This window comes from Rhinolophus sinicus, linkage group LG04, assembly GCF_036562045.2.
Source record: "Rhinolophus sinicus isolate RSC01 linkage group LG04, ASM3656204v1, whole genome shotgun sequence".
NCBI classification, from domain to species: Eukaryota; Metazoa; Chordata; class Mammalia; order Chiroptera; family Rhinolophidae; genus Rhinolophus; species Rhinolophus sinicus.
Window position 1 is genome coordinate 173,559,888 of NC_133754.1, and position 22,979 is coordinate 173,582,866.

Consider the following 22,979-nt stretch of genomic DNA (forward strand, 5'->3'; position numbering starts at 1 on the left):
CAGCAAACAAAAACACTGAAGCAGAGTTCCACAATTTGACCCTATTAGAAGTCCAAAATTTACTAAAATAATTTATACAACAAAAAAGACACAAGGTTGCTCATTGGATTTTGCACCTCTACCACCTGGGCTCTGAATGAACTCTTAACATCTACTGAAATGCACCAATTTTCAAGCTTGTATGGCCTTAATCTACACTGAAACACATCAGAGTTATACGTGGGAATTCCCCTAAATTTATACAAGGTACCCCCTCTAATATGAGGGGGTTACTGAAGACATTTCAGGACACGTAAGGACGATAAATAGGTATTACGGCTCATCTTAAACATCAGAACTACTGCCTTGCCTACATTCCCCATAGCCATGGCACCCATTACCCTAAAATATCCCATACTGGGCATGGATGCTCGGACCCAATGAGTAATAAGTTTGAAATAAGTTTCTATCACTTGGAATTGGCTTGCCAAAATAGGACCATATGGACCTCCCCCTCCCATTAGTTAAAATAGTTAATATGGCCCGTTTGAATAGGACCTTCAAGGTGTGAAACCCATATAAAAGACCTACTTAGGAAAAACAGCGGTTATCCAGTCTGCGTCATCATGTAATAGCCCAGTTTAGCCTGTGCTTAAAGCTGGACAGAATGAATAAGACGTCGCAATGGATTACTGCAACCTTAATGCTGAGGTCCCACCCATGGAGGCACCCACACCGAATACTGAAATGACTAGTTCCATCTAATCAACAACTGGTAAATACTTTGCAGTCAGAGGTTTGGCGAATACGTTATGTTCATTCCCAATTCCACAGCCCCTCAGCCAATTTGCCTTCCTCTTCAAAGGGACACAATACTCTTTTACCCAGTTACCCACGGGTACTTATGTCTTCATACACCATCTTTACAGACGTGATCTTAACCGCATTCAACTTTCTCCAGGAGCACAGTAATGACAGCACATGTATTGCATCCCTTCCAAAGAGATACATTTGACACACTCATTGAAGACATACTGACATTCGCAAAAGGGCTCACAAAAAGGGATGGCCGTTGCCCTACATATAGTGCGAGGTCCTGCTTCCTTGGTTAGATTCCTAAAAAAAAGTATTTAGCTAAGGACCATTCCATCTCTGTCAAAAATCAGTATCTTCCATGTTACAATAAGTCCAACTTCTCTTAGGCCTTTTGGGTTTTAGAGACAATGTATTTCTCATTTACAAATTCTAATTAAGCCCATTTATGCTGTTACAAATCAGCCCACCTTACCGGGGATCCTGTGCCACAAAAGGCTTTAGGAGCTGCCCAAATTGCAAAACCGAAAGCACTCCTGTTCATGCCCCCAGAGACTCCTTCACTGTAGAGGCTTCAGCAAGGTCCTTCCATGCCTCCCGGAGTCTCTGGCACATGCATGATAGCCAGAATTTGCCCATGGGCTCTGGCGCAAGAAACCGCCCTCCTCGGGTCCATGCTATGTGCCATTACAGAGCGATTCCTGGATGCATACTGTGCTGCCCCTGAGCCTGTGACCCTCCATAGCCAGCTGCCCATTATGCCTTGGATCATGGAAGTGATACCCTGAAAACAGCACAGCCACTGAGGCCTCCTTGCTGCAGAAAAGAGCCAAACCCGGGGCCTCTGGCATTTCCCATCTGTAGGGAGGGCTGTTCCTTCCATCCTCAGTCGTTTGTCAAAGGCTACGGTGCTGGACAAGGTGACCCCCACTTCGGGGCTATCTGGGGAGTCCCTTGAGATCCACCAAGTGCACAGCATGGGGATTTTACATAGAATACTTCAGAGATGGCATCATCTCCACCATCCTATGCAATGGAGTTTGCTGGAGAGCTGCTGCTTTTCTGTCCTTTACTGGGGTGTTCCTGATAATGGGACGGGGCCCAAGGCAGCACAACCGGGCAAACTTCGTACAGTCCTCTTTGCACTGGATGCTTTGGGCGGCAGTCGTTCCCATCTGCACCTTTCTACAGGCTCGGGCGCCAATGCCAGTCACCCTCTCATCCTGGATAGTCAAAGACAGAACCGTTCCCGATCCAAGTTTGCCGCTTTGGGGTAAAGCACTCTGGGCATCTCTTGTCTCACAAATACCCAAAATATAAACCAAGATCACACATGTCCCCCCGCAGAATAAATCCACGAGAAGAGGAGAATCCTTACCCCTGTCAGAGCTCAGACATTGCTGATAGTGACCAAATTACTCGTTTCACTTCTGAAAATACACAACATTGGGCTCTTGTGCAGGCATTTAGGGGAATTTTCAGCCCCTTTACCACCCTCAGACTGCAGGCCTCAGAGAGTGACATAATGGCTTACTTAAACAAGTTCAAGTTCAATCAGACCAGACATAGCGCATTTCAGTTATTGAACATTCAGGGAGGAGTGTAATCAAGATTCTGACTCCATTTTGGATGTTTGACTGCTAACAGCTTTCAAACCCCTTTACTGCCCCTCCTTCAGCCTCATTTCTGGGCAAACTGATAAGAAAGCCTAGGTGCTCTCACCTTAGGTGCCAGAGAGAGAGGTTCAAACCATGCAAGCCCCAGCCAACACGTGGGGACCCACCCACCCCCACTAGCCATTACACTAAAGCCTAGCCAGCCTCCTCCCCTGCTCTCATGCCACTTTTGGACCTGCTCGGGCTCCATCTCTGCTCTCCTCTGAAAGCGTCTCTATATGAGTGATACATCTTTTTATATCCTCTTGGTGTGAGTATGGGATCACCAGTCTCATCTGAACCACGTATAAGGTGGGAGCCCATCCCACAACTTCAGAGTGACAACAAATGTTTAGAGTTAAATATCGAAAACAACTTCAGGACATGATAAATAGACACTGCGTTCGCTTAATTTCTGAGCAACCTCATGAATAAAATCATGTGTTTCTGTGAAATGCCATTTCATATTTAAACCTAACAATCAAGCTCTCCATCTCTTAGGCCCCAGGATATGAAACGTGTTTGACAGACTTAACGATTCTGTAAAAGTGTTAGAAATAAAGTTAAATTAAAAATTGCCTGGCTCAAAGGGTGGAGGGAGCAGGCATGCATATTACCTCACCTGATCCAAGGCTCAGGGGCTGGATCTGGGAGAATAAAACTTGCACCGATTGAAACACTGGAAGAAATGATACCTACAAAGGGGCACACATATCCCAGACCCTGCACAGAAGACTAATTGTTAGCGAAATGAAAGGTACAAACAATGAAGCCATGATACTCAAAGTATGTGTTACTCCCTTCCGCTCTGGTAACTGTGGCCAGCGATGCCTGTTTTTCTCCTCAGTGAAATGGGAGTATTAATTCCAACCTACTCGATATGTTCTAGCACTGGTCTTCAGTGTCCCACAGCATCTTACACTGGTACAAGTAGGCCAAACGTGAGCAGCAGGGCAGCCTCTCTTAAATAAAACAGCAGAGACAATACTGGGTGTGGCAGGAGACAAGTAGCTCCCTAAGGAGAGGAAGGGGACTTTATTTTTATGCTGGAAAATATCGTCTTCTCCTATGACTTCCACTGTCTAAGCAACTGGGTCCCAAACCTGCATTTTTCAGGTCTTACCTTTCTTTTGATCACAAGTGTATATCAACCGCCCACTTTCTTTTGCCAGTTGGGGTGCTAACTGGGGGTCGCTGTGTTAGATGGAGATGTCCCTTAGGAGCCTTCTACTCTGGGTATTCAAGGCTGAACTCAGCTCTCCACTACCTGTAGTTCTGTTCCACCCCAGGAGGCCAGCATCGACTCAGGCGCTTAAGCCAGAAAGCTTGGCCCCATTGCTAATCATTTCCGCACCTCCCACCTCCTACCATTCAATCAGAAAGTTCTCATCAGATTTGCAACTTAATACTTCCCACAGCGACTTGTTCCTTTCCTCATCCTCAGGACTACTAAACCCTATGCTGCTCTTATTTCTCTCCTGAAACGTTGCTATAACTTCCTGACGGATCTTCCCACCCTTATTCTAGCAACCCACATCCACGTCCTCCCAATCCAAAATCAAGTCCTATTACACATAAGCCAGAGTCAAATTCTAAAATGCAAATGTTAACCATAACATCTAAAACCTTTAAATTGCTCCTTAATTGGCCTTAAGTTGCTCCTAGCAAAAGCACACATTCCTTAACCATGGTCTGCAATGCCCTGGGATCTGGTTCCCCCCTATTGGGCTGTCTTGCTTAATTTATCTCATCACTGCTACCACCCCCTCCCTGGCAATCTGCTCAACACACTTTTTTTTTCTCCTTATTGCCGGGCCTTTTTTTGCACTTGCTTTTCTTGCCACCTGCGACACTTGCCCTCTCTCTGCCCATCTATATCACCTAAACCTCACCCTCCAGGTCTTCAGGGTGCCCTTCCTGAACCATCCTGCAGTCTGAGTCAGGTGGCCACGCCACACTTTGGATTTCCTCCATATCACATTGCGTTGTGATGGCCTCATTACCTATCTTTCCCCTGAGGAGGTGGAGCTCTGTAAAGGCAGAGCAACGTTCAACTTACTGTTGCACTTGCAACACACAGCACAGTGGCCAGAACATTAGGCACTGAAATTGTTGCTGGATAAAACCAGGGCAGGGGTCAGCGGAGCTCATATATAGATAAAGATAAACACTTTGGGTGGCATTTAGCACCAGCTGGGTATGCCACCTCCGGCCCCTCCCACCAGCTGCCTCCCTGAATCACAGAGAGTAGCTACAACACCAAATGGGAGGTGGTTACAAGGCAGGAAGAGTCCTTCCCTCAGATTTCATTTTCCTTAGAGAAGCTGCTCAACTATACAAGAGTTAAAAGCTGTGTTCCCTTCTGGAAACTCAATCAAAACTTTGTCTTGGGACGAATTCACCACTGGAAGACAAGGCTCAAAGAGATACTTTTTGATTGTTTGGTATGTAAACGACCATGTTTCCCCGCAAATAAGACTTAGCCGGGCACTCAACTCTAATGCATCTTTTGAAGCAAAAATTAATATAAGACACATTATTATATTATAATATATTATATAAGACCGGGTCTTATATTAATTTTTGTTCCAAAAGACGCATTAGAGCCAGATGGTCTGGCTAGGTCTTATTTTCAGGGAAACACGTATATCTCAATCAAGTTGCTACAAAGCAAAGAGATACCTTTGGGCACGTGGTCTCTTGAATTGCCTCTCAACACGCTTTCTTGATGGAAGAGGAAGGAGAGGAAGCTACTTTGAATCCTAATCCTGTCACTACTTTATGGTTCCCTTTGAGCAAGTTGCTTCTTCTCCCTGGGACTATGTTTCACTATCTATATTCATAGATTTATTAAATTAAGGATCTTTCCTGTTGTAAGTTTCAATGATTCTGGTGCCCTAGACCTCAGGGACTTCTTGGACCAAGTTCTCCAAAAGGAGCCTTCCATCTCCCTGGGCGCCTGTGGAATGGGAGAAAACAGAAGTCTGAACTCCAAGGACCCTAAGGAGAAACGCCTGGGGTCCCGGGCTGGTGTGTCACATGAAGACAATCAAGGCCAGCTCCAACCCCATGGATCAAGGGTCAACTCAATCTAAGTCCTGGCTCAAAGCCTGCACTCTGAATCACGGCCCAGGTGTTGCTAGGAAACAAGATCTGGAGCCAGCTGGCCAACATCACACAACCTGGAATCATGCTGGTCTGTCTGCCTCTTTGCTCATTCTTTCTGACCAAGGATTGCCATCACTTCAGGAGAAAGAGAGACGCCTCTCAGAGAGAACACTCCTTTGGGAGTGCCCACTGTGGTTAGGGAATAGCAAACTGTAGATGGCGAGACGACTGGGGAAAGAAAAGATGGAAGAGAAGGCAAGAGAGAATCTTTTGCCAGCTATGCCTTTCAGTTATATATGCTACACCACCCCGAGTCTCGGTTTTCTAGGCATAAAGGTACCCGCTTTAGAGGGCTGCTGTGAGGATCAGATGAGAGCATGTACTGTGAAGTGCCCAGAGGACCTCCTGGCATACAGTGGTTCTCAGTACAACGCACGTCATTATAGGGAGGCAGTTGGCCATGTGGACTTCACAGCCAGACAGGCCTGGGATAGGATCCTGCCTCTGCCTATTACCAGCCCTATGACCTGGAGCAGATGAGTTTTCTCACGTGGAAGATGGGGATACTAATGTAGACCTCACAGGGTTGTTATGAAGACAAATGGGGTCATGTGATTCCTTGGCTCATAGCAGGAACTCCACACAAGTCAGTCATTGTTGCCTGCCTGCTCTTCTCTCACCCCTCCCCCAACACACAAACACCCCTACACATTCTCCTTGACTGCTATATGCTTGGCATTCAGCTGTGTCAACATGCTCCCCTGTGCCCCACTGCTGGACTCCAGGCTGTGCTTGCTGCTAACTCTGCCTTCTACTCACACCTTCAAATTCAGGCCGGACTCAGACTCACAGGTTGGCAGATTAGCCGGAGAGCAACAGCCGTGGCTTTAGGAGTTCTGAAAGGAAGCACATTCCTATCTCAGTCTGCGATACTCAAGACTGGCAAGAGCTACATCATTAGGCCTTTTTTTTTTTTTTTTTTTTTGGAATACTAATACAAGAAGACTTAAATGTATTTCGTAATAATAACTGATAACAATAATAGGTAGCATTTCCTGATCTTTGCTTACATGCCAGGTGCAGTAATAATCACTTTATAAACATTGTTTCACTTAATCCTCATAATGAGACCGTAAGGCAAGCATTTATTATACCCATTTACAGACAAACTGAGGCTCAGAAAACCCTAAGTCACACATCTGGAAGATGGGACAGATGACTCCCACACAGCTTGATTTGTATGTTGTTACATGTTGAAAGGTTCACCTTTGGTAAGGAACAAGCAACAAAGACTGATTTACATTGAGAGCCTACTACAGGCCAATGAATTAACCACGTGATCTCATATCATCTTTAAAACAACCTTAAAAAGTCCAGATGTCTTTCCAACAAGTCCCCTGGTACCTCCCAAACCGAGCCCTTGTTTTCACTTACTTTGGAGATGCAGCCTCTCTCGTTCGTGCGAGTTCCCAGCTGTGGACAGAGGCAGTGGCAGATTCTCTAACTACTCGGGAGATGGAGGCACAAAGACCCGTGATGCTCTAACACACAAGCCAATGGCCTCCCTGAGCAACACCTCAGGGGACTCAGCCACTATGGCTTCCAACTGGTCTGAGACAAATCACATTCACCAGGCTTTCCCACACATCCAGCTTTGCATCCTTTCCCCTGGAAGCCCTCTCCAGTCTTCCGGTTGGCAAATGCCCTCCCCTGCCAAGGCTCTGCTTAGGCATCTCTCCTCCAGGGACATTCCCAGCCCAGTGTAGGGGGGTAGGGGCCCCTCTCCCAGCCGCGTCTCCTCTACCCAAGACCCCCCATATACATACACACACCATAGGGTTTGCTGTCAGAGGAGCAAAAGACTCGTAATTATCTGTCCACCCATTGAAAATGTTTCCCATTTGGCTGTGAATTCCCTGAGAGCAGGGAGTGTGTCTCATTCACCTCGGCATCCTCAGCAGCTGATACAGGGCCTGGCACACGCTGGGGGCTTGAAGCACTATTGTGGGGTTACCAAGGGGTGAAAAGGACCAGAGGGAGGCGTGAGGCAGAGGGAGAGGAAAAGCGCCCTTGCGGGGGGTTTGTGAGTGAGGCTGCTCTCAGGTTGGTAGGTTTAACCTGTGGGTAATGACCTGGGGAAGGTAATAGTTTCCATCAGTGTATCTGTGTGCCCGGCAGCCCCTTCTGTTCCCACTAAGGGGAGGAAGGCATGGAGAGAACAACAGCCTCGCATCCACATCCAGGGAAAGTCCACGCTGTGAGTGCAAGACTGACGAGGGAGAAGGGCCCTGCCTAACGACTCTGCTCCCTCAGTCCCTGCACGGCCGGCCTGGGCATGGGACTGAGATAGGGGGGCCAGTGAGACTTGGCCCCAGTCGAATGGAATCAGGGTGGCTAGATGACAACACTGTCCATCTCTTATTGCTTCCCCTAAGTAAAAGGACAATGGGGACAGCCTCCAGGGCTTCCGTAATGCTGTGCAGCTGACCCTTGAACATCCCAGGGACAGGAGCACCGCCCCTGCCCCCATGCAGTTGAAAATCCATGGATAACTCGGCCTCCCCCAAAGCTTAACTACGTGTAGCCCACTGTTGACCTTATCAATAACATATCAATGAACACATCTTTTGTATGCTATATGCACTATATACTGTATTCTCACAATAAAGTCAACTAGAGAAAATAAAATGTTAAGAAAATCATAAGGAAGAAAAAATACATTTACAGTACTTATTGAAAAAAAGCCACGTATAAGTGGACCTGCATGCTTCACACCCATGTTGTTCAAGGATCAGCTGTCTTTGAGTATGTGTTTGTATGTGCGCATGTACCCGGAAATATGCAAATGGACAGTCTGACAACCAATGTCTCTGCTATCGATGAGCATGTGTGGGGCTTTGGCAACCAGGCGTCTTTGAATTTGCTCTAAGTTTTCAGGAGGGGGAAGACCAAGCAATGCTTCTAGCTGGTTATGAAATACCCTCCTTTGCAAATGCAGGTATGGGGAAATTGAGGTCAGTTTACGTAATCTAATTGATTACGTAAACTGACCTCAATTTCCCCATCTGTAGAATGGGAATAACTAGACTAGATGGGAATGGAAAACACCTTACACATGAGTCACTATTTCTTACTCTCACACTCATGACAGACATTGCTAAATGATCACTGCATTCTTTCCCACCAAGCCTGGTCCTGACCCCAAATCTCTTTCAATACAATGTTTCAGGCAGTTGCTACCATTTGATCATAACTGGCAGATAAAGAGAGGCTCAGGCCTGGCTAGATGAATGCTAAGGCCTCTTCCAGGTCTGACATTTTAGAGTTTGACTTTACCTAAAGTTAGGATAGAGAAGCAAGTTGTGCAGAGGGTTATCCATGAGTAAAGAGAGTATTTTCACCTGTGCCCAAGCTGAGGGTGTAAACTCTGAGTCTTTCCCCTGTGGATAACAGAAACAGAAGTGCAAATGGTTCCCATGGGTCTGATGCCAACTTGTAAAGAGTTCTGAGTCTGCCATGGTGTGCAGTTGGACGAACACGGTCTTTGTGACTGCAACAGCCTGGGTTCAAATCCTTGCTCTGCCAAATTCCCTGGGGTAAAGTCTCACAACTCCTCTCACCCGTGTGAGCCTCAGTTTCCTCAAGCACGAAAGGCAGATAACAACGCCTACTGTACAGGCTCGTGATGAGGAGTACACTGGATGAACTACTGCATGTGAGAGTGCTTTGTGAGATGCACTGCGCTAAACACAGGCAAAGGATCGTTATTCTGGGTCTGCACCAACAGGAAAGAGACTAGGTGTTCTGTTCCAGACGGACTCAATCTAAACCGGAGAACAACTGCTTTTTTTCTTTTTTTGGTAATTTCATCTGGGAGAAGCAGCAGTCTCATGGGCCCATTTGTGTTTAATGAAACACATCCTGTATTGTCTTTTTGCACAGTTCTGAGGAGAAATAAGTTGGCTCTCTCCTCTGATGCACTGCAGGCTAGAGTGTGTCCAGCCGTATTTAACCTCTTTTGGTCTTCCTGCTCCCTCCAAGAAAAAACAAAACAAAAATAAAACAAAACATTACCCCAGAGCTAGACTGGTCCTACAAGCAGCTGCACAGAAGCCAAGGTGTGAGGGGAGGGGAAGGCCGTATTCAGCCACCTCCCGCCACCATACTGGGACCTGGCATACTCGAATGCAGCCAGGCTGAGATCTTGGACCCACGTTATAGTTAAAGAGTACGAGGCTCGGTGTGACTGAAAGGCAGAGAGCATGGGGGCAGGTGAGGCTCAAGAGATTGACTGGGGACACATCAGAGCTGAGAGTGCCATGGGGAGGAGTTTGGAAATTAGCCTCCTGGCAATGACAAGGCACCCAGGAGTTTTCACCCAAAGAATGGCATGATGGGATAACTGTTTTAGAAATATCCTATGATGGTTTATTTTATGTGTAAACTTGACCGGGCAACGGGATGTCCAGATATTTGGTCAAACAGTATTCTGGATGTGTCTGTGAGAGTGTCAGTGAGGATGTTTGAGACAACATAATTAGCACACTGAATAAAGCAGACTGTCCTCCCTAACGTGGGTGGGCCTCAGTCAATCAGTTGAAGGCCCGAATAGAACAAAAAGGCTGACTTCTGGCAGAAAGAAGGAACTCCTTCTGCCTGACTGTTTCAGCTGGGACATTGGTCTCTTCCTGCCTTTGGATTTGAACTGAAACATTGGTTTTTATTCAGTCTTGAGCCTGCCAGCTTTGGAAATGGAACTTATATATCATTGGCTCTCATGCATATGTTATATGAATATGCCATATATGTCCAGTTTGCTGAGCACATCTTGGCTCGGAACTTCTCGGCCTCCATAATCACATGAGCCAATGCCTCATAATAAATCAATGTCTCTCTCTTTCTGGATTTATATATATATATATAAACATTATATATAATAAAGATATATTTATTAACATTATATATAATAAAGATATATTTTTTAATCTATGTATCTACCTCCTCATCAGGTTGGTTCTGCTTCTCTGGAGAACCTGACTGACCCATGTCCTCAGGGCTGTTGTGTGGTTTGGGTTGATGGGAGACAAGCTGGGATGCAGGCAGACCAGGTAAGCCAACACTGGAATCAAGGTAAGCCATGATGGTGGCTTGGGACAGGGTGGCAGAGTGAGGTGGAAAGAAGTGGGTAAATTCCAAAGCTACTTGGAAGTGAAAATTAATAAGACTTGGGATGGTTTGGAAATGGGGGCAATGGGGGAGAGGGAGATGGTGAGAGGGATGCCTCGGTTTCTGAGCTGATAATGGTGATTTTCAGGAGAACCCCGGAAAAGAACTAGGGAGTACGGGGCAGAGTTTGGGCAGGCAGGGGAGCTAGCATGATAGCAAATATCAGAGACAAGTGTGGAGGCGGAGTCATCAGTGTAGGATGAGAGGGGTGTGGCTGAGATTCCCCACGGAGAGACTGCAGTCCAGCAGGAAGGGCCTCTGGGACAGAGCCTGTGAAACCATACGGACTGGGCTGGCCGAGGAGGATGAGTCTGCAAAGGACACAGAGCAGGAACAGGCAGGAGGGCAAGTGGGCAGCCAGGAAGAGCTGCACCCCAGAAGGAAACACAGAAAGTGCCTCAAGCAGGAAGCGGTCCACTCCCTCCTATAGTAATGGAAGGTCAAGCAAATGGGAACTGAAAACTGTCCCTGGATGATGAAATCGCTGGGGAAATAAGCCAGTACCCATGCAGGTCTCAGCTCTGAGATGGACTCCTTTCGTGTCGGGTTGCCATCTTGGAAACATGCTCCCTCAGGAAAAGGAAAGCCTTGGAAAGTTCTCCAGCTCACATCAGCCCCTTGGCCACACCTGTCCTCACAAAAGGAGGTGACATTTGACTACCTTCTCCTCCTCCCACCCCAACCCCTGGGGTACCTTTCAAAGAGCCAAAACTCCTTTAAAGAGTAGTCTAGGAATGTTTTAGCTGACATTCAAAAGGGCATTGTAATTCAAATGGAAATGCAGTAATTCATTCTGGTGGACAGTCTTAGGAAATTACAATAGAGATAAAACATCTTTTAAAGGTGGCAACAGGCATTTATCTGTGGGGACATCTCTATACTATGGACTCTCCCAATCTAAACTTTAGCGCGGTACAACCTTCACATGGAGAATATCCTTTCACCAGGGTCAGTGAGCCTCTAAACTTGGAAAAGTCATATTAACTGCACACATTTTTTCTTCTACACATGTTCTCTTTGTTTCTCTTCGTGAATTTCGGTTTCCCTGTGTTTATCTCTCTTTGTGTTTCTATCTCTTCGTCTCTCCCTCAGTTGATCTCTCTCTCTCTCTCTCTCTCTCTCTCTCACCAGAATGACCAATTTCTTCATATACACACATCTTTCACCTTCCATAGTCACTTTCTTCATGAAAGAGCAGGCAGCTGAAAATTCAGGAAACCTATCAGACTAGAAATGTCTGCATCCATCACTACCCACCCAGAATAGAGAATGACAGGGACGACAAACGTGCAGGTCACAGAGACCTTCTGACACCTCCCCAGCAGAGCTCCACACTCCCGCCCTCCATGGTCAACCCTGCAGCTGCACTGATCCAGGCTCCTCTGAATCCCAGGCCCGTCTACCTGTCCTTAGTCCTGAGTCAACTAACAAGGAGTGGGAGTGGATTAGCAGTCCTAGCTTCTCCTACTCACACACACACACACACACACACACACACACACACACTGGGCAACACGGTTACCTGAGTAGATATGGCAACTTATCGGTGGAATGAATGGCTTGGATCAAGACAGTGATTAGGTGTCCTGTTCGGTACTAGATGAACTCATTATCGATCCGTCTATTCACTCATTGGATCCTGATTTTGCATATGAGGAAACTGACTTTAGTCAATCAGTTTGTCCAAGATCACACAGCTGATGATAAGAGGCAGAGCTGGGATTTGAACCAGCATCCACCTAACTGCAAAACCTGTGCTTTATCTAAAAATGAGGAAGTCTTTATCCAAGGTCGCCAGAGACTTTTAATCATGATATAAGCTTCATGTATCAAGATCTCAGCTAGGGAGAACATATGACTATCCAGTCAAAGAGTGAAACGGAGCCGCGACTGGGAGAAAGGTAACTTTTCAGAATATAGGTATATCCGGAGCACAGTAGAATGTAACGAAAGGGTTAAGCTGGGGCAAGAGACTCACAACGTCACATGGCACTTGGGGTATGCCCTGGCCCCAGAGGTGATGGTTAAAAGAACCCGACAGACCCAACAGCTTCCACACTAATCTACTTGCCTTTTAAGGCCCAGGTCTTCCTGGCTTCTGCCAGGTGCTATCTCATTGGCTTGCCCAGTGCTCCCTCCCCTCCAGACGGGTAGAATGTCCAGGACACCACTTGGTGGTAGAACACTCCACCACCCTGCCATGCCCAGTGCCCCTCTTGAATCAGCGTCAGAAGCTGGGTCTGTTATTCTAACTTTCATTTTGCTCTATTACAGGGAAAATAATACCATGTTTCCCCGAAAATAAGACTGGATCTTATATTAATTTTTGCTTCAAAAGACGCGTTAGGGAGTATTTTCAGGGGCTGTCTTATTGTTTCATGTACAACAATCTACATTTATTAAAATACAGTCATGTCATTTTCTTCTGAAACATGGTCATAACATACTAAATGCGTCCCTCTGGCTGACAGTCTTAATTGGGGCTTATTTTCAGGATAGGTCTTATTTTCGGGGAAACACGGTACCTCGGGTATGGACCACTACGCCTGTTTTCTGTATCTAGAGCAGACATTGCTAATTGATCATAGCTTTCTTCCCAATGATCCCAATTACCTCCACATAATGGACTAGACAAGCCACCCCTAATTGATCAGAATCGGTACGTGAAATGAAAGCCAGGAGCCATCATATGATAGTGAGTATTTCTCTACCATGTGCCAGCCCCTTCCCTCTTTCCAGCTGTCTATCAGTGGAGTAAAATAAAAGTCTGTGACAAAACTGATGAGATGTTGGAAGGCGGAGACAGGCTGGTAATGAACAATGTGAGAACAGTGCTCACTCTCGGCCACTGGTGCCCCAGCAGTGGGAGCAAGGTCTGTAGAGAGGAAGCACTTAGGAAATAATATCATTGAACTAGAGAGTTACTGGATGATAAATGTGACTTATTTCCCCCCTCCCGTGGAATGCACTCTTAGAAGCATTAGACATGTGAGAGTACTTCTAAGTACACCTCTCATGGCAGATATTTTAATCAGGCACATTCACCCCAACTCCCTTGGCTTTGCAGGGGTTGCCACAACAGTGGCCACAGTCCCATCATTCATCAGCATGGAAAGGCTGGGACATTGGTTTCTAGTGTCTGGGGACACTGGGCTCAGGGTGAAGGAAGCGCTGGGCTCGGGTTGAAATACAAACACCATCTCCTACAAACAACACCTCATTCACTAACAAACTGTGTGGCCCCACAAACCTCTGTTCTTCTCTCAGCTTCAGGTTGCCCTTCTCTAGGATGAAGGGTGAGTACCCTTGTCTTCTGCGTCTCAAGGGGTCGGTGGGAGGACCAAAGGAAAAGGCCGTCTGTAAACTGTAAAGTGCTGTGCACTTGTCTCTGGTTATGATCCGTGCTCTGTTTGGTCTCTTCTCCCCACCTCCTCTACCAGCTTTGGCCCTTTTAGTCAAGGAGAGACCACCGACTGGGGCTAAACACAGATTTCAATGAATCCTGGAATCCTTCCACGCCACCCTCTCTGATCGAAAGGATATTTGCAAGGCTTGTCCCTTCTAGTGATGTACGTGCTTCACAGGGAGAAATAAGAGCTGCATCCAGGACTAGGACCCTCGGCTGATGCCCACAGGTTTTGTTTTGTTTTAAGCTACTGTTTTTATGTACCTATTATATCCAGGCATCTTACCTGTATTATCTCATTTCATTCTCCCAAAAGCCAGGCAAGGGAAATACTATCCCTCACTTAACACATGGGGAAAAGGCTACTTTGAAGTTACTTTAACTGAGGTTACCTGGCAGGGATGTAAGCAGAGGCATCGGGACGTGAAATCCTATCTGTCCCATTTCAACATGGCTCCACTATCTGTCCTCTTCCCAAAGCTCTGCTCCCAGACTTAGGAGCTTCCAACCCAGATGCATCCTGACCTGGTTCCCAGTGGGCCCTTGCTTAGCACATGTCAATGACAGAGTTGATGGCTGGGAAGAGAAGGGTTACCAACTATTTCTGAGTCCAGAAGCCCAGAGAGAAAAGCTACCACACCAGGTTCACTCAGCAACTTTGTGGCAAACTTGAAGGGTGTGAGTCTTGCAGGGGGCCCCCAGCTGTTGTTGTAGCGCTCTGTCTGCCCCCCTCCCCATCTTACTTGCAACCAAATTCCACGCATCCTTGATTAAAAAAAAAAAAAAGGATTTTTCTGGAGTGCAAAAGTCCAGGGCCTGGAAGCAGCCATGGATGGAGATGGGATAATCCAGCATCAGAATGGTGTCCCAGGCCCCAAATACAGGACGCGAGGCAAATGAGTGTCGTGGCCACAGTGAGCGAAGGTTTTTATAAACATAACCTAATTGTATTACTTCAAAGTCCTGAAGCTTACTGCCCTGCTTAATGATGTGTCACATTATTTATAAGGTAGCATGACGAGACTGCTAGTGATTTAATGCACTTCCTTAAAGACCATCATTGTCACAGCCATAAAACGGAGCGATTCCTAGACAACTCAATTACGTCCTCTGCACCTTTAAACCACCCCGAGCCCCACACAGCTGCTCACAGGAGGCAGGGAGGGGTAAGACCACAACAAGGCGTGTGAGCCCCCCAGGACCAAAGGGAGGGTTTCTGGAGGTGGCAAAGGCAGGTGGACAGGGCTTCACCCTGTTGGGGACCAGGGGCAGCAGGAGAAGTGCTAGCCAGGGAGTGTGGGCGCCCCACTCTGTCTCAGCCTGCCCGGTGGGGTGGAGCCATGCGGCTCTGACCAAGCTTCCCCCTTCCTGTGGGCCTTGGTTTCCCCAGCTGTGACACTGGAGGGCTGAGGCCAGTGAGAATAGCAAGGTCTTCTCTGGCTCCGCATTCGGTGGTTTAAGAGTTACAGTTGAGCCACATGAAGAAGGTGCAAGCATGTTTATAACATCACTGCTCACCCTTTCCATCAATCTAGAGCCTTTTTTTTAAGTTAACTGGTAGTAACAGTAACAATGATAACAGGAAGAAATCCTTGCCCTGTTACTTATGAGCTGTGTGTCCATGGGCACTTGGCTTGGTGTAGCTGACACTCATTCTGTCATCTACAAAATGGGATATGAACACATGAACCCCTTAAAATGCATAATGCACGCATGCAATAATTCTATCTTTCTCAAAATGCTATTACGCACGCCATTTCCCCTTAATGTGGAGGTAGATGAGCATAGCTACCTAAGGACCCATTTCACGGGAAGGGAAAACTGAGGTGGGGAGGAAATGAGTCTCCCAAGGTGAGTGGCAGAGACTGGTCTCTATCTGGTCTGATAGTAGCTGAGACTCTGAGGAAAATAAGATCAGGTGACCCTCCCAGAGGATAAAAGCTTCCCCTTGGGAGACAGTTTAAGCTGTCCCCTCAGACATGAGGTGGTCACTCTCTGAGGAGCTGGGGCTCTTCCAAGAAGCCTGCACAGAAGAAGGTGTCAGGGAGACACCCCTGCCCTCCCCACCACCCTCTTCCTAGCAGTTGTTTCAAGGAGAGAAAGTGGGGAAGAAGGAGCCCCCAGTAGATGGTCAGAGTCCTGGAATCCAGAATGCCACCTTGGGGCTTCAGAAAGTTCCCGATTGAAAGAATCCTGAGAAATCATCACAGAAATCATCATTTTGTCCATGGTGAAAATCAAGCCCAGAGAAGGGCAGGGACTTGCCTAACGCCACGTAGTTTATACTCGACAGAGCGAGGATTTGGCTCCAAGGAGCTCAGTGTCTCCCCAGCAGACTTACCTCCACGCCCCACCTGGCCGCCACCTCCGAGAAGTGCTCCAGGCTTACCTTTCTGGTACTGGAGCCACAGCTGCTGCTGGACCTTCTTGCTGGGGAAGTGGATGATGCAGGTGAGCTCGGAGCCATAGAGAGCCTCTGCGATGTAGTGGGAGCCATAGTGCTGGATGAAGGTCAGCAGCTCCTCCCGGCTGCTCTCCTTACTCAGGATCTTGAGGACGTTGGTGAAGCCTGGACAGACGAGGAACACGAGGAGGGGGTGAGACTTGGGAGGCTGGTGGCTGGCAGGTTGTAAGTGGCAGGGGGCTCTTTCCAGAGTGGATTTGGTGCCTTATTCCTCACCATAGTGTCAGCCTCATGGCTGCACGAGTCGGAACATACACAGCAAGAACCGTTCTCTCTGGTGGACGCACAGGACATGACAACCCAGAGGAATTGGTAGCAGAGGAAGGCCTAATGCTCGGTCATCTAGATCACCAGGACCCGAAAGTCACAACTCAGACATCAAAGCTGGTGTCTCCTGAGACACTGATGAGTACCAGGCACCCCGCTGACCGTCTTGCCCACTTTGTCTAGTCCAACCTCAGCCCCAACACTGTAACCCCCACAACAACCCCCCGTGCAGGTGAGAAAGTCAAGGCTCAGAGACCGTCAACGACTTGCCTTTGTCCTCCAGCCGGAGGAGCCAGGATTCCAACCCACGTGAGTGTGCTGTCACTCCCCTGTCCACTGCCCCCAATGACCCGGGGCTGGTTCTGTCCACGCTGGAGCCCTGGGGCTACACTGGCCCCAGCTCAGCAGGTATTGTGTCCTCAGACCAGACCCCTGGCTTAGCTCCCTGTAACACCGCTTGCCTTTCCATCTCAGCCTGGCCGCCCTACACACTCCTAGCTTCTCTCTCCCTACATCACCAGGGGCCTCTTTGCAGCTCTGTGGTCCTTAGTCTTCACTGCCAAGCATAGTGTCTGCACAGCAATCTCTCAACAACAGCTGCTCCCCTTGATTCTCCTTCCTCAGACACACAGGTCACCAAGCTATTCTTCCAGGAGGCTGAAGACCTTTCCGGGCAGCTCCCTGCTACTGGCTAAAGCCCGGTGACCTTATCTGAGCATTCCAGGCCTTCAAGGTCATCTCCCATGCACCACTTGCATCAGGCTTTACCTCCAGCTAAGGCAGTTTTCTTATTTCTCCTGAATGGGACATAGCATTTATGTCATTCTTTCTTTACTTTTCTCAACATACACACACACACACACACACACACACACACACACACTCATCTGAAATGGCCTCTCCACTTCCTGCCAAAGTCCCACCCATGCTTTGGCCCCTAGAAGCTACCCCTCCCCCAAGAAGCCCTTCTTTCACCATCCGGGTCTCTGCAACTGTAACACTCACCACCCTGAAAGCACAAGCCCTATCTGCACAGGCCTCCTTCCCCCTCACCCCAGCCAGGGACACGGCAGGCACACCATCACCATTATTCGAGACAACCAATTCTGCGCCACATCAAAGTAAATTGTAAAAGAGCAAACTCTTTTTCAACATTAAAAACGAGCTCCAATTTGCCAACATTTGATTTATAAGAGGGTTCCCGGGAGCATCGTTATTGATTAATTAAAGCGGATCTACCTTTGTAGTTCTAATAGGAACATCATAGTCTTATTCACAAGTGTGGACGGTGGGGAAACAGAAACAGGGCTCAAAGCACGTGCGCTTGAACCTCTCTCCATCAACCTGTTAACTCATGCAACTGGGTAATTAATACAGCAGTGTTAATGATGAGATGGTGTCTGGTAAGTAATAAATAATAGCGTCATGGACATGCCCAGTGGCTCTTTACCCAGGCAGACAAAACTGCAATCAAATCCTGGCTCTGTTCCTGTCCTGCCACTCATTAGCTGTGTGATCTTGGGCAAGTTAGCTAACCTCTCTGACCCTCAATTTCCTAATCTGAAGAAAAAAAAAAAAAAAAAGATGGACTAAATCATACCTTCCTTGAAGGACTGACATAAGTCCTAAGATATAAAACGTTATAAAGTGCTGACTGATGTCAGCAATAATTACTATTTGGACTTCTCAGAAGGTGAAGTCCTCCCTTTCCCAGGTTAACAGAACTCCATGATGCTCATGAGCAAAGTGATATTGAAAAAGAAAAGAGCTGGTGCATTATTAGGAGACACTGGGACAATTACTCCATGGCAGGAGTGCTATGAGTAAGGGTAGCAAACCTGGGCCAGGCTCCATCTTTCCAGAGGCCTTCACTCGTTCCTTTGTTTCCAGTTTTCATTTCTGTGTTGCCATCCCTTCATCAAACAAGAGCACCAACAATGTGCTGATTCTTTGTTAGTTGTAGAGAAAACAGGAATAGAGGACCCAAGCCCTACCCACAGTCTCAGGTCAGTGCTGGGTTGACAGAGAAGATTCAGATACGAACCAGGCACTTGTTAGTGCTTTACGATAGGTCATTGCCCGCAGGGAATTTCTTGAGTTATCCTGAGGCGAATGGAGAATGCGGCGGGTGTGTCTGAGTATTTCAGCATGTGTTCCCTGGGCAAGGAGATCCAGACAGAGGGAACAGCGTGTGCAAAGTCACAGGGGCATGAAAGAACATGTCCTATGTTGAGAACTACAAACTGTCGCCATCTGTTGGGGCTCAGGCTTCATGTGGTTAAGTATGGGTGATGTGCGTGCGTGCGTGCGTGCGTGCGTGTGTGTGTGTGTGTGTGTGTGTGTGTTGGGAGAGGTGATGTGTTATTGTTATAGAGGAGATGGGCAGGGGAAAATATCAGCCAGGAGAGACCAGAAGAATCAGTGCCTGAGAGTCTACAATCCACAAACCTGACATATTTCAAGGACATAAATGTGACTTGGGTTGTCTTGTATCCCCTCTCTCCTATCCATCCTTTTGCACCCTACTCAGGTACCCTTTCTTCCAGGAAGCTGCTCTGACTCCCCAGAATGGATAGTTCCTTCTTCTGTGTCACCGCTGTCCCAGTGTGTTGCCCCTACAGCGGGGTGCAGCTGTCACTGTCTGCTTGTCCATCTGCATTCCCTGTAAGCTCCTTGATGGCAGTGTCCCCAGTGCCAGCACAGGGCCTGGCTACGCCATCGGTCCTTGGGAACATGTGCTGAATTCCCCAAGTCCCCTGGCTGCCCAGGAGGTGTCCTCACCTGCTGACAGTGTGATGGTGCTGAGCTTCACACGGTAGAGGTTACTCCGGACCCTCCACTGCTGTGCCATGGGGTAGCCCATGGCCTCGTCATACCTGACGTCTCCTGGGGGAGGGAATAAGAAGGTCATGTGAGCCCAGCATTCAGGCTTTGAATCACGCCCCTCCCTGCAGCCTTGAACTCTGGGTAATGGCCACCTCTTCTAAGTAGACAGAGGCTCGGCCTTAGAGTGTGGGCTCTCACTCGGTCCGAGCACTTTATCTGGACCCCAACTCCAGGTCTCTTCCTGCCCTCTGATGAACCCCACCCCTGATTTTCCTCTCTGCCCAACAGCTTGCAAGATCACTTTTCTCTACACACAAGAGTGGGTTTGTGGTCCCATCTGTCCCCGTTGACACGTTCTCGCAGGAAACTAGGCATCTCAGTGCCTCAGTTTCCCCATCTGACTCTGCGGTGACCTATGCTGAATTTATTCCCATAGGCAGGGGGTGAGACTCGAGGAAGGTAATAGAAGTGGAAGCCCTTTGGTAACTAGAAACGCTGCACGTGGAGACTGGGGTCAGCAAACCACAGCCTGTTTATCACATGTCGTCTCTGGCTGCTTTCGTAGGATGACACAGAGACCACAGGCAAAGCCTAACACATTTATTATCTGATGCTTTATGTTTGCTGACGCTTGTATATAGACTATTGTTTTGTAACACGGAAACATGAGATGACAATAGGCATGACATAAAATGCCTATCACATATGTAACAGGTTCTCATTTCAAGTAGGATGGAGAAACACTGGCTGAACAACTCTAAACACAATTTTTTTAGTGTGCAGAATTTTGCAAACTTCTTTGACCATGGAACCCATTTTGTACAGAGTGTCCACGGCAACTCACATTCCATAGAATGATTTTTTGGGAAACGAAAGTATAGAGAAAAAAATAAACGAAGAAAAAAAAACACAATGAAATGTTAGCCAGTGGTTAACTTTGGGGGAGGGATGTGAGTGTATAAAAGATTTTTGTTTTCTGATTTATATTCATCTCCATTTTCTAAATTTCCTACCCCGAGCGTTTCAAATTCTCTTTTTTATAATCAGGGGAAAAAAAAATACATGAAAAAGAAAGGCTAGTCACATCCACAGTTATTATTATTATTGGTATGATTCCTCTGCAAATGGCAGGCACATTTCCTATGCTTTTCTTTTGCCCCCTGGTGAGGAAGCGCTTAAAGAGATATTTGATACCGAGATTAAAATGAGAATCTCATTGGAACAAGTGATTTCTTCCTGGACATTATTGCAGTATTAAAGTTGTCCATTACTGTCAATTTTTTTTTCCCTTCCTTAGCCTTTCCAGGAATAATATAATTTTTTGAGAAGTTTTCATTTAAAGTAAAATATTCATGATCCCCAAAGACACGTCCAATGGAGGGAGGTTGTTTTGTTCTAAATATGTCCTCTGGGTTTATCTGCTCTGCCTGGCCTGTCTTTCCTCTGCACAGGCCGGGGAGAGGAGGAGGGTGGCTGGGGGAGCAGGGAGAGGGCTCTGTGTTGAGTCAAGGCAGAGACAACAGTCTACACAGGAAGATTAGACAGCAGTGCCCAGGCAGCCTCTGCCCATCTATTCCCGCTTGTCCTAATTCAGAGCAGGCTTGGAAGGGGCACCAGCAAGCAGCACTGCTCCCCAGAGGGGCGAGGCACAACATATGAATGCAGGCTATTCACGCAGCTCATCCACTTGGGGGCATGACATCCAAAAGAAAAAAAAGTACGACTTCTTCTGGCTGTCAAGAAATTTCCCAAACCATCCTCTCTGCCTCTCCCCATATCTCATCACTGCACCCCCACTCCCTCCATCTGTGGTCCTTCCTGGATTCCAGTGCTATGTCAGCTTCTTGAGGTTGAGGCCATGGTCTGTATTTTCCCACTTCTGCAGAGCCTAGAACAGAGCCTGGTAGGTAGCAGGCTCTCAATAAATAACTATTTACTGGTTCACTCACTCACTTTCATAACCCATCCCTGACCCCCATCTTACCCTACTCTATCCTAGATCTCCACCCAGGGATTAGGGGTAGAGTAAAGCTCTGGGATGGGGGAAGGTATTTTTTCTGGTAATTACAAAAAAATAAATAAATAAATAACTCTTGAAATGTAACAGCTGCTTTATTAGGACACCTCCAAAGATCTCCAAACCAAAACAAATAATCCTAACAATTCCTACCACTCACGTGGAACCACAATGTACCAAGCATTTTACATCCACGATCCCCAACTGTCACCATAATCCAGAAAAATAATTGTTATGTCCCATTTTTCAGAAGGACAAACTGAGGCTCAGAGAGGGGAACTGCTTAAGCACACACAACAGTCAGTGACAGGTCCTGGGTCCTTCCCATTAGAGCACAATATTGATCACCAGACCACAGCAATGTGGCTTTAGGAGGTGGTGAACTCCCCGTCACTCGGGGTATGCAAGAGGAATAATCACTCAACAGGGAAGCTGTAGACCTGATTTCCTCCTCAGTAAGGAGGAGACTGATGCCCTTCACAGTCCATGTAGGCTCTGCAATTCTATGATCTTAAGAAAAATGAAAATGAAGGAAGGCACAGCAGATTTTAGACATGTTTTACAAAGCACTTCTACACCCATGATTTCCTGTGATCTACATCTGGGCCCCTCTTTGAAGTAGGACAGGTCAGGGAGGTGATGCTATAGGACAGGGGACACAGCATCAGCTTTGGAGGCAAGACCAACTGGGTTTCAATCCTGACTCGACTTTGGGCTAGCCATGTGGCCCTGGACAAGTTCAATGATGTCTTTAACCAGTTTAAAAGGGGACAATAACACCCTTTCAGGGTTACACGGATGCACACATGCCCAGTGCCTGGTCCCTAGGAGACTCGCGACACAGGCGGGTTCTCCCGTCGGAGATCAGATGACTTGTGCAAGGTTTCCAAGAGCTTGCAAGTGGTAGAGGGGAATGGAACCTCAGTCAGTGATGTTTCAGGGTCTTCCCTGGGAGACAATGCCCCTCCCAGTGAGATGGCTCGATCGTCCGTCAGGCGGACCATTCTCCCTGGGCAAGTGGTTAAGATACCCAACTACTACGCCACAGAGGCAAAGCCAGAGTCCTTACATCTTAGGAAAGTCCCCAAGGAAAGGGCAGGAGAGGAACTGGGAGAGAAGGGCATCGTGGGGTGGGGTAGAAACGGCGGAGCCTCCGGAGGGCCTGCAAAAGCTTCTCAGTATGGGAGAGAGTGAGCTGCAGAGCGGAGTGAAAAGGGC

The 22,979-nt window shown here is 47.5% G+C and overlaps 1 protein-coding gene across 4 annotated transcripts in view; it reads right to left on the reverse strand.

Moving 5' to 3' along the window:
- The window catches only part of ASTN2 (astrotactin 2), an 839,920-nt gene that overhangs the window by 221,947 nt on the left and 594,994 nt on the right, over positions 1-22,979 (reverse strand). For all 4 annotated transcript variants that reach the window (XM_074330925.1, XM_074330926.1, XM_019731189.2 and 1 more), the window contains 2 exons: positions 19,700-19,804; positions 16,577-16,756 (listed from right to left, as the gene is read on the reverse strand). In XM_074330925.1, the coding sequence (XP_074187026.1) occupies positions 16,577-16,756; positions 19,700-19,804 (285 nt within the window). The remainder of the gene's footprint in view (positions 1-16,576; positions 16,757-19,699; positions 19,805-22,979) is intronic.